General features: G+C 54.1%; 1 protein-coding gene across 7 annotated transcripts in view; it reads right to left on the bottom strand.

Moving 5' to 3' along the window:
• Nucleotides 1–13,624, bottom strand: part of LOC133360411 (pleckstrin homology domain-containing family A member 7-like) — a 150,385-nt gene extending 136,761 nt beyond the window's left edge. For 4 of the 7 annotated variants that reach the window (XM_061579114.1, XM_061579119.1, XM_061579121.1 and 1 more), the window contains exons 1-2: nt 13,236–13,623; nt 3,955–4,031 (exon numbers count right to left, since the gene is read on the bottom strand). In XM_061579114.1, coding sequence (XP_061435098.1) covers nt 3,955–4,031; nt 13,236–13,318 — 160 coding nt within the window. In that variant the 5' untranslated portion in view covers nt 13,319–13,623. Of the gene's footprint in view, nt 1–3,954; nt 4,032–13,235 lie in introns of all 7 variants that reach the window. The other 3 variants (XM_061579118.1, XM_061579115.1, XM_061579123.1) reach the window with 3 other exon arrangements.
• Between the last annotated feature and the right edge of the window lie 1,462 nt (nt 13,625–15,086).

The raw sequence follows: 15,086 nt of genomic DNA, 5'->3' as shown, positions 1-15,086 counted from the left end.
CACACACACACACGGTGTACACACACACACACACGGTGTACACACACACACACACACGGTGTACACACACACACACACAGGTGTACACACACACACAACAGGGTGTACACACACACACACAGGGTGTACCACACACACACAGGGTGTACACACACACACAGGGTGTACACACACACACAGGGTGTACACACACACACACAGGGTGTACACACACACACACAGGGTGTACACACACACACACAGGGTGTACACACACACACAGGGTGTACAACACACACACACAGGGTGTACACACACACACACAGGGTGTACACACACACACACAGGGTGTACACACACACACACAGGGTGTACACACACACACACAGGGTTGTACACACACACACACACGGTGTACACACACACACACAGGGTGTACACACACACACACAGGGTGTACACACACACACAGGGTGTACACACACACACAGGGTGTACACACCGACACACACACCGGGTGTACACACACACACAGGGTGTACACACACCACAGGGTGTACACACACACACAGGGTGTACACACACACACAGGGTGTACACACACACAGGGTGTACACACACACACACAGGGTGTACACACACACACCCAGGGGTGTACACACACACACAGGGTGTACACACACACACACAGGGTGTACACACACACACAGGGTGTACACACACACACACAGGTGTACACACACACACACACAGGGTGTAAACACACACACACACAGGGTGTACACACACACACAGGGTGTACACACACACACAGGGTGTAAAACACACACACATGGTGTACACACACACACACACAGGGTGTACACACACACACACACGGTGTACACACACACACACACACAGGGTGACACACACACACCACACAGGGTGTACACACACACACACACACAGGGTGTACACACACACACACAGGGTGTACACACACACACACACATGGTGTACACACACACACACAACATGGTGTACACACACACACACACAGGGTGTACACAACCACACACAGGGTGTACACACACACACACATGGTGTACACACACACACAGGGTGCACACACACACACAGGGTGCACACACACACACACAGGGTGTACACACACACACACACAGGGTGTACACACACACACATGGTGTACACACACACACATGGCGTACACACACACACACATGGCGTACACACACACACAGGGTGTACACACACACACACACAGGGTGTACACACCACACACAGGGTGTACACACACACACAGGGTGTACACACACACACAGGGTGTACACACACACACACAGGGTGTACACACACACACACATGGTGTACACACACACACACACACAGGGTGTACACACACACACACATGGTGTACACACACACACACATGGTGTACACACACACACACATGGTGTACACACACACACAGGGTGTACACACACACACAGGGTGTACACACACACACACACATGGTGTACACACACACACACACAGGGTGTACACACACACACACAGGGTGTACACACACACAGGGTGTACAACACACACACACATGGTGTACACACACACACAGGGTGTACACACACACACACATGGCGTACACACACACACAGGGTGTACACACACACACACATGGCGTACACACACACACACAGGGTGTACACACACACACACAGGGTGTACACACACACACACATGGTGTACACACACACACACATGGTGTACACACACACACAGGGTGTACACACACACACATGGTGTACACACACACACAGGGCGTACACACACACACAGGGCGTACACACACACACACATGGCGTACACACACACACACAGGGTGTACACCACACACACAGGGTGTACACACACACACACACAGGGTGTACACACACACACACACAGGGTGTACAACACACACACAGGGTGTACACACACACACACAGGGTGTACACACACAGGGTGTACACACACACACATGGTGTACACACACACACACACAGGGTGTACACACACACACACAGCTGGTGTACACACACACACACACGGTGTACACACACACACATGGTGTAACACACACACACATGGTGTACACACACACACATGGTGTACACACACACACACAGGGTGTACACACACACACAGGGTGTAACCACACCAGGGGTACACACACACACAGGGTGTACACACACACACACAGGGTGTACACACACACACAGTGTTGTAAACACACACACACACAGGGTGTACACACACACATGGCGTACACACACACACAGGGTGTACACACACACACAGGGTGTACACACACACACACAGGGTGTACACACACACACAGGGTGTAAACACACACACACAGGGCGTACACACACACACACAGGGCGTACACACACACACAGGGTGTACACACACACACACAGGGTGTACACACACACACAGCGTGTACACACACACACACAGCGTGTACACACACACACAGGGTGTACACACACACACAGCGTGTACACACACACACACAGGGTGTGTACACACACACACGGTGTGTACACACACACAGGGTGTGTACACACACACACACACGGTGTGTACACACACACACACAAGGTGTACACACACACACACAAGGTGTACACACACACAGGGCGTACACACAGTGTACACACACACACAGGGTGTGTACACACACACACAGTGTACACACACACACAGGGTGTGTACACACACACAGTGTACACACACACACACACGGTGTGTACACACACACACACAAGGTGTACACACACACAGGGCGTACACACAGTGTACACACACACACAGGGTGTGTACACACACACAGTGTACACACACACACACAGGGTGTGTACACACACACACACAGGGTGTGTACACACACACACAGTGTACACACACACACAGTGTACACACACACACAGTGTGTGTACACACACACACAGTGTGTGTACACACACACACAGTGTACACACACACACAGTGTGTACACACACACACAGTGTGTACACACACACACAGTGTACACACACACAGGGTGTGTACACACACACACAGTGTGTACACACACACACAGTGTACACACACACAGGGTGTGTACACACACACAGGGTGTGTACACACACACAGGGTGGCGGTGATGGCAGCAATGATGGTGATGACGGTGATGACGGTGATGATGATGGTGGTGATGGTGGCAATGATGGTGGCAATGATGGTGATGACGGTGATGGTGGCAATGATGGTGATGACGGTGATGATGGTGGTGTTGGTGGCAATGATGGCGATGGTGGCGGTGATGGCGGTAATGGTGATGATGGCAGTGATGGTGGCCGATGGTGGCCATGGCAATAATCGTTTCATAACCATTTCTCTACAGACTCGATGAGATCTGGATTACATTTTTGCCCCTTTCCAGGAGTGGCCGTTCCGGGTGGCTAACGATCGCCGCTAATGGGGCAGTCCGCTAATGGGGGCAGCATCTGGTGCTGTGAAAGCCGAACACGTGGGGGGAGGATGGGGGGGGGGGGAGGAGAATGGGGGGGGGGGGGGGTTCGGGGGGGGGGTAGGACAAGGCTGGCAGGATGGGGGGGGGCAGTGTTGGGGGGCTCTGGAGGGAGCCCCCCCCCCCCAACTCCCACCCCGCCCCCTCTGGGGGCCTCTCAGAATCCGCTCAAATTTCTCCTCTCACCCCCCCCCCCAATCGATCGGAGCTGCCTGCACCCCCCCAGCCCCCCACTCCCCGTAGTGGTGAGTGTGGTGGTGAGTGTGGTGGTGAGCGTAGTGGTGAGTGTAGGGGTGAGCGTGGTGGTGAGCGTAGTGGTGAGTGTAGTGGTGAGCGTGGTGGTGAGCGTAGGGGTGAGCGTCGTGGTGAGTGTGGTGGTGAGTGTGGTGGTGAGTGTGGTTGTGAGTGTCGCCGCTCACCGGCGCGTTTGCGGTGCCCGGTGCACACGGGGTCCTCGCTGCGTGGGTGCAGCCAGGTGGTCGTCCTCGTCTCATCGCTGCGCACAGACACACGCAACACACCTCGTCAGCACGCTCACCTACACACTCACCTACTCACCTACACACTCACCTACACACCTACACACTCACCTACACACTCACCTGCACGCTCACCTACACACTCACCCGCACGCTCACCCACACACTCACCCGCACACTCACCCGCACACTCACCCGCACACTCACCCACACACTCACCCACACACTCACCTACACACTCACCCACACACTCACCCACACGCTCACCTACACACTCACCTACACACCTCGTCAACACGCTCACCTGCACACTCACCTACACACTCACCTACACACTCACCTACTCACCTACACACTCACCTACTCACCTACACGCTCACCTACTCACCTACACACTCACCTACTCACCTACACGCTCACCAACACACCTCGTCAACACGCCCACCTACACGCTCACCTGTACACTCACCTACACACTCACCTACACACTCACCTACACGCTCACCTACACACTCACCTACACACTCACCCACACGCTCACCCGCACGCTCACCCACAGACTCACCCGCACACTCACCCGCACACTCACCTACACACTCACCTACACGCTCACCCGCACACTCACCTGCACACTCACCTGCACACCTCGTCAACACGCTCACCTGCACACTCACCTACACACTCACCTACACACTCACACACTCACTTGCACACTCACCTACTCACCTACACGCTCACCTGCACACTCACCTACACACTCACACACTCACCTGTACACTCACCGACACACTCACCCGCACGCTCACCCGCACGCTCACCCGCACGCTCACCCGCACGCTCACCCGCACACTCACCCGCACACTCACCCGCACACTCACCTGCACGCTCACCTACACACTCACCTGCACACTCACACACTCACCTGCACGCTCACCTACACACCTCGTCAACACGCTCACCTACATACTCACCTGTACACTCACACACTCACCTACACACTCACCTGCACACTCACCTGCACACTCAACTCACTCACCTACCCGCACATCCAAACTACTGCTCACCTTGCCTACGCACTGACCCACCCACCCACTCAACCACCCACTCACTCATCCACCCACCCACTCAACCACCCACTCACTCATCCAACCACTCACCCACCCACTCACGCACCCATCCATCCGCTCATTGATCAAATCACTCTTTATTTACTGTTACCATGGTTGCCATTTCCCCGTAAACTTCACTCATCGATTCCTTCACCCGCGTTGAGGCCGTCCTGGACACCGCTGGTACCACATCAGCTCCATCTCTTCTCCAGCCCATGCCGCGCACATTTAGCCCCCCTCACTCCGGAAACCGCTTGGTGGGGCATGCGGTGGCGGGGCATGCGGTGGCTCCGTGACCCAACAAACGAGGCCTCGCCTGCCTGGAGGAGCTCACCGATGATAGGGACCGTGTCCAGATCTCTCAAGGACCTATGAACAGCTCGCACGCTCCAGCCTGGCTAAACCCAGGATGGATCGCAGGCATGTCAGCCAGGATGTTTCAAACCGGCGCAGATGTTCATTAGAGGGGTCCACGTTTGGCAAGCCGAGGAGAAGGGAGGGTGGGGGAGGTTTCTAGAACTGCGTGGCCGAACATTCTTTTTGTTGTTGTTGAGTTCAACAATTGCAGGGGGAGCCCAGAGGACATCCACCGCCCCTTGTCGCAGCCCCCCCGCCCCCCCCCCCAAGTTGAGACTGTGGGGATGGCTGCGTCTACGCCACGGTGACCGCCCCCCACTCCCTCGGAAGACGAAGACATCGGACAGCCACTTGGCAGGACGGGGCGCGTGGTGGTGGTGGTAGTGGTGGTAGTGGTGGTGGTAGTGGTGGTGGTGGTAGTGGTGGTGGTGGTGGTAGTGGTGGTAGTCGTGGTGGTGGTAGTGGTGGTGGGTGGTAGTGGTGGTGGTAGTGGTAGTAGTGGTGGTAGTGGTTGTGGTGGTGGTAGTGGTAGTAGTGGTGGTAGTGGTTGTGGTGGTAGTAGTAGTGGTGGTAGTGGTTGTGGTGGTGGTAGTGGTTGTGGTGGTGGTGGCTACTTCCTCCAATATTCAAGGCTCGGCTGCCCTCACTGGAACTGCGCCTCCCCATGCCGCACGTCACCCAAGACCACCACCCCACACACACACAACAAAGATCCCCTGTATAGCCTTAACAGACTGTAGGGGCAAGTGCTGTTAGCGAGCACCTATGAAGGCCGGAACGGTACACGAGGGGGTGGGTGGCCAGCACCACGCCCGACCGCCTTTGTCTCCCTAGTGGCGATGTTTACACACCGCACCAGGTACTCATTTGAGGCTGAGTCGACCTAGGGGAGGCCCGGGACCGGTTCAGATAATCGTCACTGGTGTTGGCCGTGAGCGGGAACCGAACTCGTGTCGCTGGGTTCATAGCGCAGCGCGCTAACCGCTACACTACCGCTCCCCACACACACACACACCTACACACACACACACACCTACACACACATCTACATACACACACACCTACACACACACCTACATACACACACACCTACACACACACACCTACATACACACACATCTACACACACCTACACACACACACCTACACACCAACACACACACACACATCTACACACACACACATCTACACACCAACACACACACACATCTACACACACACATCTACACACCAACACACACACACATCTACACACACACACCTACACACACACACACATCTACACACCAACACACACACACCTACACACACACACATCTACACACCAACACACACACACATCTACACACCAACACACACACACACATCTACACACCAACACACACACACACATCTACACACCAACACACACACACACACATCTACACACCAACACACACACACACACATCTACACACCAACACACACACACACACATCTACACACACACATCTACACACACACACCTACATACACACACACACATCTACACACACACACCTACACACCAACACACACACACATCTACACACACACACCTACACACACACACATCTACATACACACACCAACACACACACACACACATCTACACACACACCAACATACACACACACATCTACACACCTACATCTACACACCTCTACACATACACACCTACACACACACCTACACCTACACACACCTACACACACCTACACATCTACACACACACACACACCTCTACACACACACACCTACACACACCTCTATACAACAACAACAACCGCCATTCGCCACTAAGTGGCGGTGACGTCACCACGATGCTTGTGCCAGGCCAAGTGCACCTTGAGGCCACGTGAAGTGTCGAAAGCCCGCTGGCAGGAGGTCACGGGGCAGACCCAGGTGCCACTGGTCGACTGACCGAGATGACCGAGATGACTGGCTGATGCACCACCTGTGCCCCCTACTGTGCCAACTTGCTGTGCTTTAGCCACCCGGCGCTCCGCTCGTTGTTGTGAGCGTCGCTCCTCCGCCCTCCGTTGTTGTTGGAGGGCGACTGCCTCCAACTGCCCAGTAGCGTCCTTCACGAGCCTCCTCCACTGAGGCCGATCTTGACACCGCTGGTACCAGTCATCGGCAAGTCCACTCAGCTCCACGTCCTCCTGTACCACATCACTCCATCTCTTCTCCAGCCCGTGCCGCGCCCGTCTAGCCCCCTCGATCCGGCCGAACAAAAGCTGTTTAGGCATGCGGTGGCTGGGCATGCGGGCTACATGACCCAGCCAACGCAGCCTTGCCTGCCGGAGGAGCTCACTGATGGGACTTTGCCCAGATCTTTCAAGGATTTGTGAGCTCCTCACACAATCCAGCCTGGTTAAACCCAGGATGGATCGTAGGCAGGCCAGCCTAAATGTTTCCAACCGGCGAAGATGCTCCACCAGGGGGGTCCACGTCTCGCAAGCGTAGAGAAGGGAGGGAATGACCGTGGCCGAGAAGACCTGAAGCTTCGTGCGGAGCGACAGACCAGGTAGCTTCCACACAGCGTTACGCAACCGATGAAAAGATATTGCCGCTCGACTGATTCGGAGTGAGACCTCTGCTGATAGACTGGAGCCGGTCATAAGCAGACTGCCACCTCTATACACACACCTACACACACACACACCTACACACATCTACATACACACACCTACACACACACACACACCTACACACACACACACCTACACACACCTCTATACACACACCTACACACACACACCTACACACATCTACACACACACACACCTCTACACCCCAACACCCCTACACACACACCTCTACACACACACATCTACACACCTACATCTACACACACACACACACCTACACACACCTCTACACACACACACACCTACACACATCTACATACACACAGAGATATGCTCAGGAAATCGGCAGACCTCGTCCGTGCAGGGAGGGTCAGGGATCAGAGACGCGACCGGCATTCCACGGTGCGGCAGGCGGAGAGAGCGCGATGTCGCCGATACGGGCTCGCTGCGATTTCTGATCGCGGTACAATTCCCATAACACTGACAAAGGTCCCCCGTGTAGCCTGTAACACACTGGGGGGGTGGGGGCCCGTCTGTCTCCCCACAGTGCCGATGTCTACTGCACACTGCACCAGACACTCATTTACGTTTGAGTCGACCCAGGGGAGGTCCAGGACCGGTGGCTGTGAATGGAACTCGGCTCGCCGGGTTTGCGATGAAGTCGTGGCGAGCTAATTGCTGCGTTACCGCTGCCCACAACACACACACATCTACACACACACACCTACACACACGCACACACCACCACCACCACCACACTAACACACACACACACACCACCACCACACTAACACACACACACATCTACATACACACACACACATCTACACACACACACCACCACCACCACACTAACACACACACACACACCACCACCACACTAACACACACACACACACCACCACCACCACATCTACACACACACACACATCTACATACACACACACATCTACACACACACGCCACCACCACCACACTAACACACACACACCACCACCACCACACTAACACACACACCACCACCACCACACTAACACACACACACACATCTACATACACACACATCTAAACACACACACATCTACACACACACACCACCACCACCACACTAACACACACACACACACCACCACCACCACACTAACACACACACATATCTACACACACACACATCCACACACACACACACATCTACACACACACACATCTACACACACACACACATCCATCTATACACACACACACATCTATACACACACACACATCCACACACCACCACCACACTAACACACACACCACCACCACACTAACACACACACATCTATACACACACACACACCTACACACACACACCACCACACTAACACACACACACACATCTACACACACACACCCCTACACACACACATCTACACACACACACACATCTACACACACACACCACCACCACCACACTAACACACACACACACACCACCACCACCACCCTAACACACACACACCTACATACACACACACATCTACACACACACACACACACCACCACCACACTAACACACACACACCACCACCACCACCACACTAACACACACACACCACCACCACCACACTAACACACACACACACACATCTACATACACACACACATCTAAACACACACACATCTACACACACACACACCACCACCACCACACTAACACACACACACACACCACCACCACCACACTAACACACACACACACACATCTACATACACACACACATCTAAACACACACACATCTACACACACACACACACACCACCACCACCACACTAACACACACACACACACCACCACCACCACACTAACACACACACACACACACCACCACCACCACACTAACACACACACACCACCACCACCACACTAACACACACACACACACATCTACATACACACACACATCTAAACACACACACATCTACACACACACACACACACCACCACCACCACACTAACACACACACACACCACCACCACCACACTAACACACACACACACCACCACCACCACACTAACACACACACACACACACCACCACCACCACACTAACACACACACAGATCTACACACACACACATCTACACACACACACACACATCTACACACACACACACACATCTACACACACACACACATCTACACACACACATCTACACACACACATCTACACACACACACATCTATACACACACACACATCTATACACACACACACATCCACACACCACCACCACACTAACACACACACATCTATACACACACACACACCTACACACACATCTACACACACACACCCCTACACACACACATCTACACACACACACACACATCTACACATACACACCACCACCACACTAACACACACGCACATCTACACACACAGATCTACACACACACCCCTACACACACACACATCTACACACACAGATCTACACACACACCCCTACACACACCACCACCACACTAACACACACACACACATCTACACATCTACACACACAGATCTACACACACACACACACACCACCACCACACTAACACACACACATCTACACACCTACACACACACCACCACCACACACATCTACACACCAACACACACACACCTACACATACACACATCTACACACACACACCTACACGCACACACCTACACACACACCACCACCACACTAACACACACACACACATCTACACACCAACACACACACACCACCACACTAAAACACACATCTACACACCAACACACACACACCACCACACTAAAACACACACATCTACACACACAATGGCACAAAATAGCCACATAGACAGACATACATCAATACTGAGACAATTCAGCACTGTATTCATCAATAAACAATTACACACACACACATGTACCACACACACACCCCTAAAGCACACACATTCTTATAATCAAAACATATAATCAAAGTCCCCCCGTATAACCTGAACAGACTGTAGGGGCAAGTGCTGTTAGCGAGCACCTATGAAGGCCGGCACGGCACACGAGGGGGTGGGTGGCCAGCACCACGCCCGACCGCCTTTGTCTCCCCAGTGACGATGTTTACACACCGCACCAGGTACTCATTTGAGGCCGAGTGGACCTAGGGGATGCCCAGGACCGATTCAGATAATCGTCACCGGTGTTGGCCGTGAGCGGGAATCGAACTCGGGTCGCCGGGTTCTTAGGGCAGTGTGCTAACCACTACACCACCGCTCCCCACACACACACACACCAACAGCTACCAACACACACACACACACCAACAGCTACCAACACAGACACACACACCAACAGCTACCAACACACACACACACACCAACAGCTACCAACACAGACACACACACCAACAGCTACCAACACACACACACACACCAACAGCTACCAACACACACACACACCAACAGCTACCAACACACACACACACCAACAGCTACCAACACACACACACACCAACAGCAACCAACACACAAACACACACACCAACAGCTACCAACACACACACACACCACCCCACACACACACACACACCACCCACACACACACACCAACCACCCCACACACACACACCAACCACCCCACACACACACACACCAACTACCCCACACACACACACCACCCACACAACACCCCACACCACACACACCACCCCACACACACCACACACCACACCACCCACACACACACCACCCCCACACACACACCCCACCAACACACACCACCCACACACACACACCACCACCCCACACACACACCCCACACACACACCACTCCACACACCACACCACTCCAACACACACACACACACCCCACACACAACACCACCCCACACACACACACCAACCACCCCACACACACACACCACCCCACACACACCATCACACACACCATCAACCACACACACACCATCACACACACCAACCACCCCACACACACACACACCAACCACCACACACACACACCACCCCACACACACCATCACACACACCATCACACACACACCATCACACACACCAACCACCCCCGACACACACACCACCAACCACCACACACACACACCAACGCATCCATAATCACACACGCACACACACACACTCACCAACACTCGTACACAAGTACACCACAACACCATCACCACAATCACCACAACACCATCACCCCAATCACCATCACCACAACACCATCACCACAATCACCACAACACCATCACCACAACACCATCACCACAACACCATCACCACAATCACCACAACACCATCACCACAATCACCACAATCACCACAATCACCATCACCAAAATCACCACAACACCATCACCACAATCACCATCACCACAATCACCATCACCACAATCACCATCACCACAATCACCATCACCACAATCACCACAATCACCATCACCACAACACCATCACCACAACACCACAACACCATCACCACAATCACCATCACTACAACACCATCACCACAACACCATCACCACAACACCATCACCACAATCACCATCACCACAATCACCATCACCACAACACCATCACCACAATCACCATCACCACAACACCATGACCACAACACCATCACCACAATCACCATCACCACAATCACCATCACCACAATCACCATCACCACAATCACCATCACCACAATCACCATCACCACAACACCATCACCACAATCACCATCACCACAACACCATCACCACAATCACCATCACCACAACACCATGACCACAACACCATCACCACAATCACCATCACCACAACACCATCACCACAATCACCATCACCACAACACCATCACCACAATCACCATCACCACAACACCATCACCACAACACCATCACAATCACCACATCACCACCGCCACCACAACACCACCACCATCGCCACCGTCGCCACCACCACATCACCACCACCACATCACCACCACCACAAGGCAACAACGCAGCGCGCTGGGACAGGGAGGTGGTGAGGGGGGTGGGTAGCGACTGGCTGCCCGGTGGATGGTGGTGGTGGTGTTCACGCTGCGTAAAGCAACGTCCTGCGACAGGCCCCGGTGGCGAACCGTCGCGCCCGCCCGCCCGCCGCCACTCACTTGATGAAGAAGACGCGTCCATCCCGGGTGACCCCGAAGTACCAGGGGTCGGGCAGCTTGCAGCGCCGCAGCTCGTCCGCCATCACGACGCCCGCGGCTCGGGGGGAGCCTCGGAGCCAGCCACCTCGACACTGACGCCTCCTCCTCCTCCTGCTGCTGCTCCTGCTGCTGCCTCTTGCTCCTGCTGCTGCTCCTGCTGCTGCTCCTGCTCCTGCTGCGTCCTGCTGTCACCTCTCCCTGTCTGCGTCTCGCTCGCTCGCTAGTTCTCCACCACCACTCTCCCCTCCTCCTCCTCTCCTCCACGCTCTCGATTTCTCGTCGCGTATCCGCACTCTCCTCCTCCTCCTCCCTTGCCCAGAAGCTCGCTCACTCACTCCCCCTCTCTCTCTCACTCAATCCCCCTCTCTCCTCCTCCTCTCTGTGTCTCCTCCTCCCTCCCTCTCTCGCTCTCGGTCTCTCCCCTCCTCCTCTCTGTGTCTCCTCCTCCTCCTCGTGTTCAGTAGCTGCCTCTCCTCTCTCCCCAGCTGATCTCTATCTCGCGCCCCCTCCTCCTCTCTGGAGGAACTCTCCCTTATCTCTCCCTCCCCTCTCCCCCGTATCTCCCCTTCCCTCTCCCCCCTCCCCTCTCCTTCACCCCCCTCCCCTCTCCCTCTCCCCCCTCCCCTCTCCTTCACCCCCCTCCTCCCCCTTATCTCTGCTCCCCCCCCCTCTCCTCCCCCACGGAGTCGCTCCGCCCACGCTCTTTGTGTCGCGTCTGTGCAGCCCCTCCCCTATCCCCCCCTCCCCCCAATAGCCCCTCCCCTATCCCCCCCTCCCCCCAATAGCCCCTCCCCTATCCCCCCCTCCCCCCAATAGCCCCTCCCCTACCCCCCCTCCCCCCAATAGCCCCTCCCCTATCCCCCCCTCCCCTCCCCCCAATAGCCCCTCCCCTATCCCCCCCTCCCCTCCCCCACACGATATTGACCGGATCATGAGCCACTCCGGAATATAAGACGCAACACAAACTTGTGCCGAGTGTCAATAAAGTTGGACAAAACTGGTCACACACATACATACAGACTTACACACACATACACACACTCATACATACAGACACATACACACAGACACATATACACACACATACAGACATATACACACACATACAGACATACACACACATACAGACACACACATACAGACACATACACACACATACATACACACATACACACACGCACACTCATACACACACATACACACACATACAGACACATACAGACTTACACACACATACACACACACATACATACAGACACATACACACACATACAGACAAATACACACACATACAGACGCATACACACATATACACACACACATACAGACACATACAGACACATACACACACATACAGATACACACACATATACACACAGACACATACCGACATACATACACACACATACACACACATACATACACACATATACACATACTGACACACACACACATACAGACACACAATCACCTACTGGATTATAAGACGCCCACCCCCCGACTTGTACTTTAAGCTGTTGGGGGGGGGGAGGGGGAGGCGCGTCTCATCATCGCGGCGAGAATGATGCCACCCACTGGCTCCCTTCCCGCCCATTCTCCACCCTCGTCCCCCACCCCACGTGGCATTGTTGTAGCTGTGGTCACGTGGGGGAGAACTCGCATCAGCAGCATCATCAGCAGCAGCATCAGCATCGTCAGCAGCGGCATTGTCATCATTAGCAGCGGCAGCAGCATCATCAGCAGCAGCATCATCATCATCAGCAGCATCATCAACAGCAGCAACACCATCGTCAGCAGCGGCATTGTCATCAT

The sequence above is a fragment of the Lethenteron reissneri genome, chromosome 68 (genome assembly GCF_015708825.2).
Source record: "Lethenteron reissneri isolate LAM-NWPU_2019-01 chromosome 68, ASM1570882v1, whole genome shotgun sequence".
Lineage (NCBI taxonomy): Eukaryota > Metazoa > Chordata > Hyperoartia > Petromyzontiformes > Petromyzontidae > Lethenteron > Lethenteron reissneri.
This window is presented reverse-complemented; position numbering and strand designations above follow the sequence as displayed.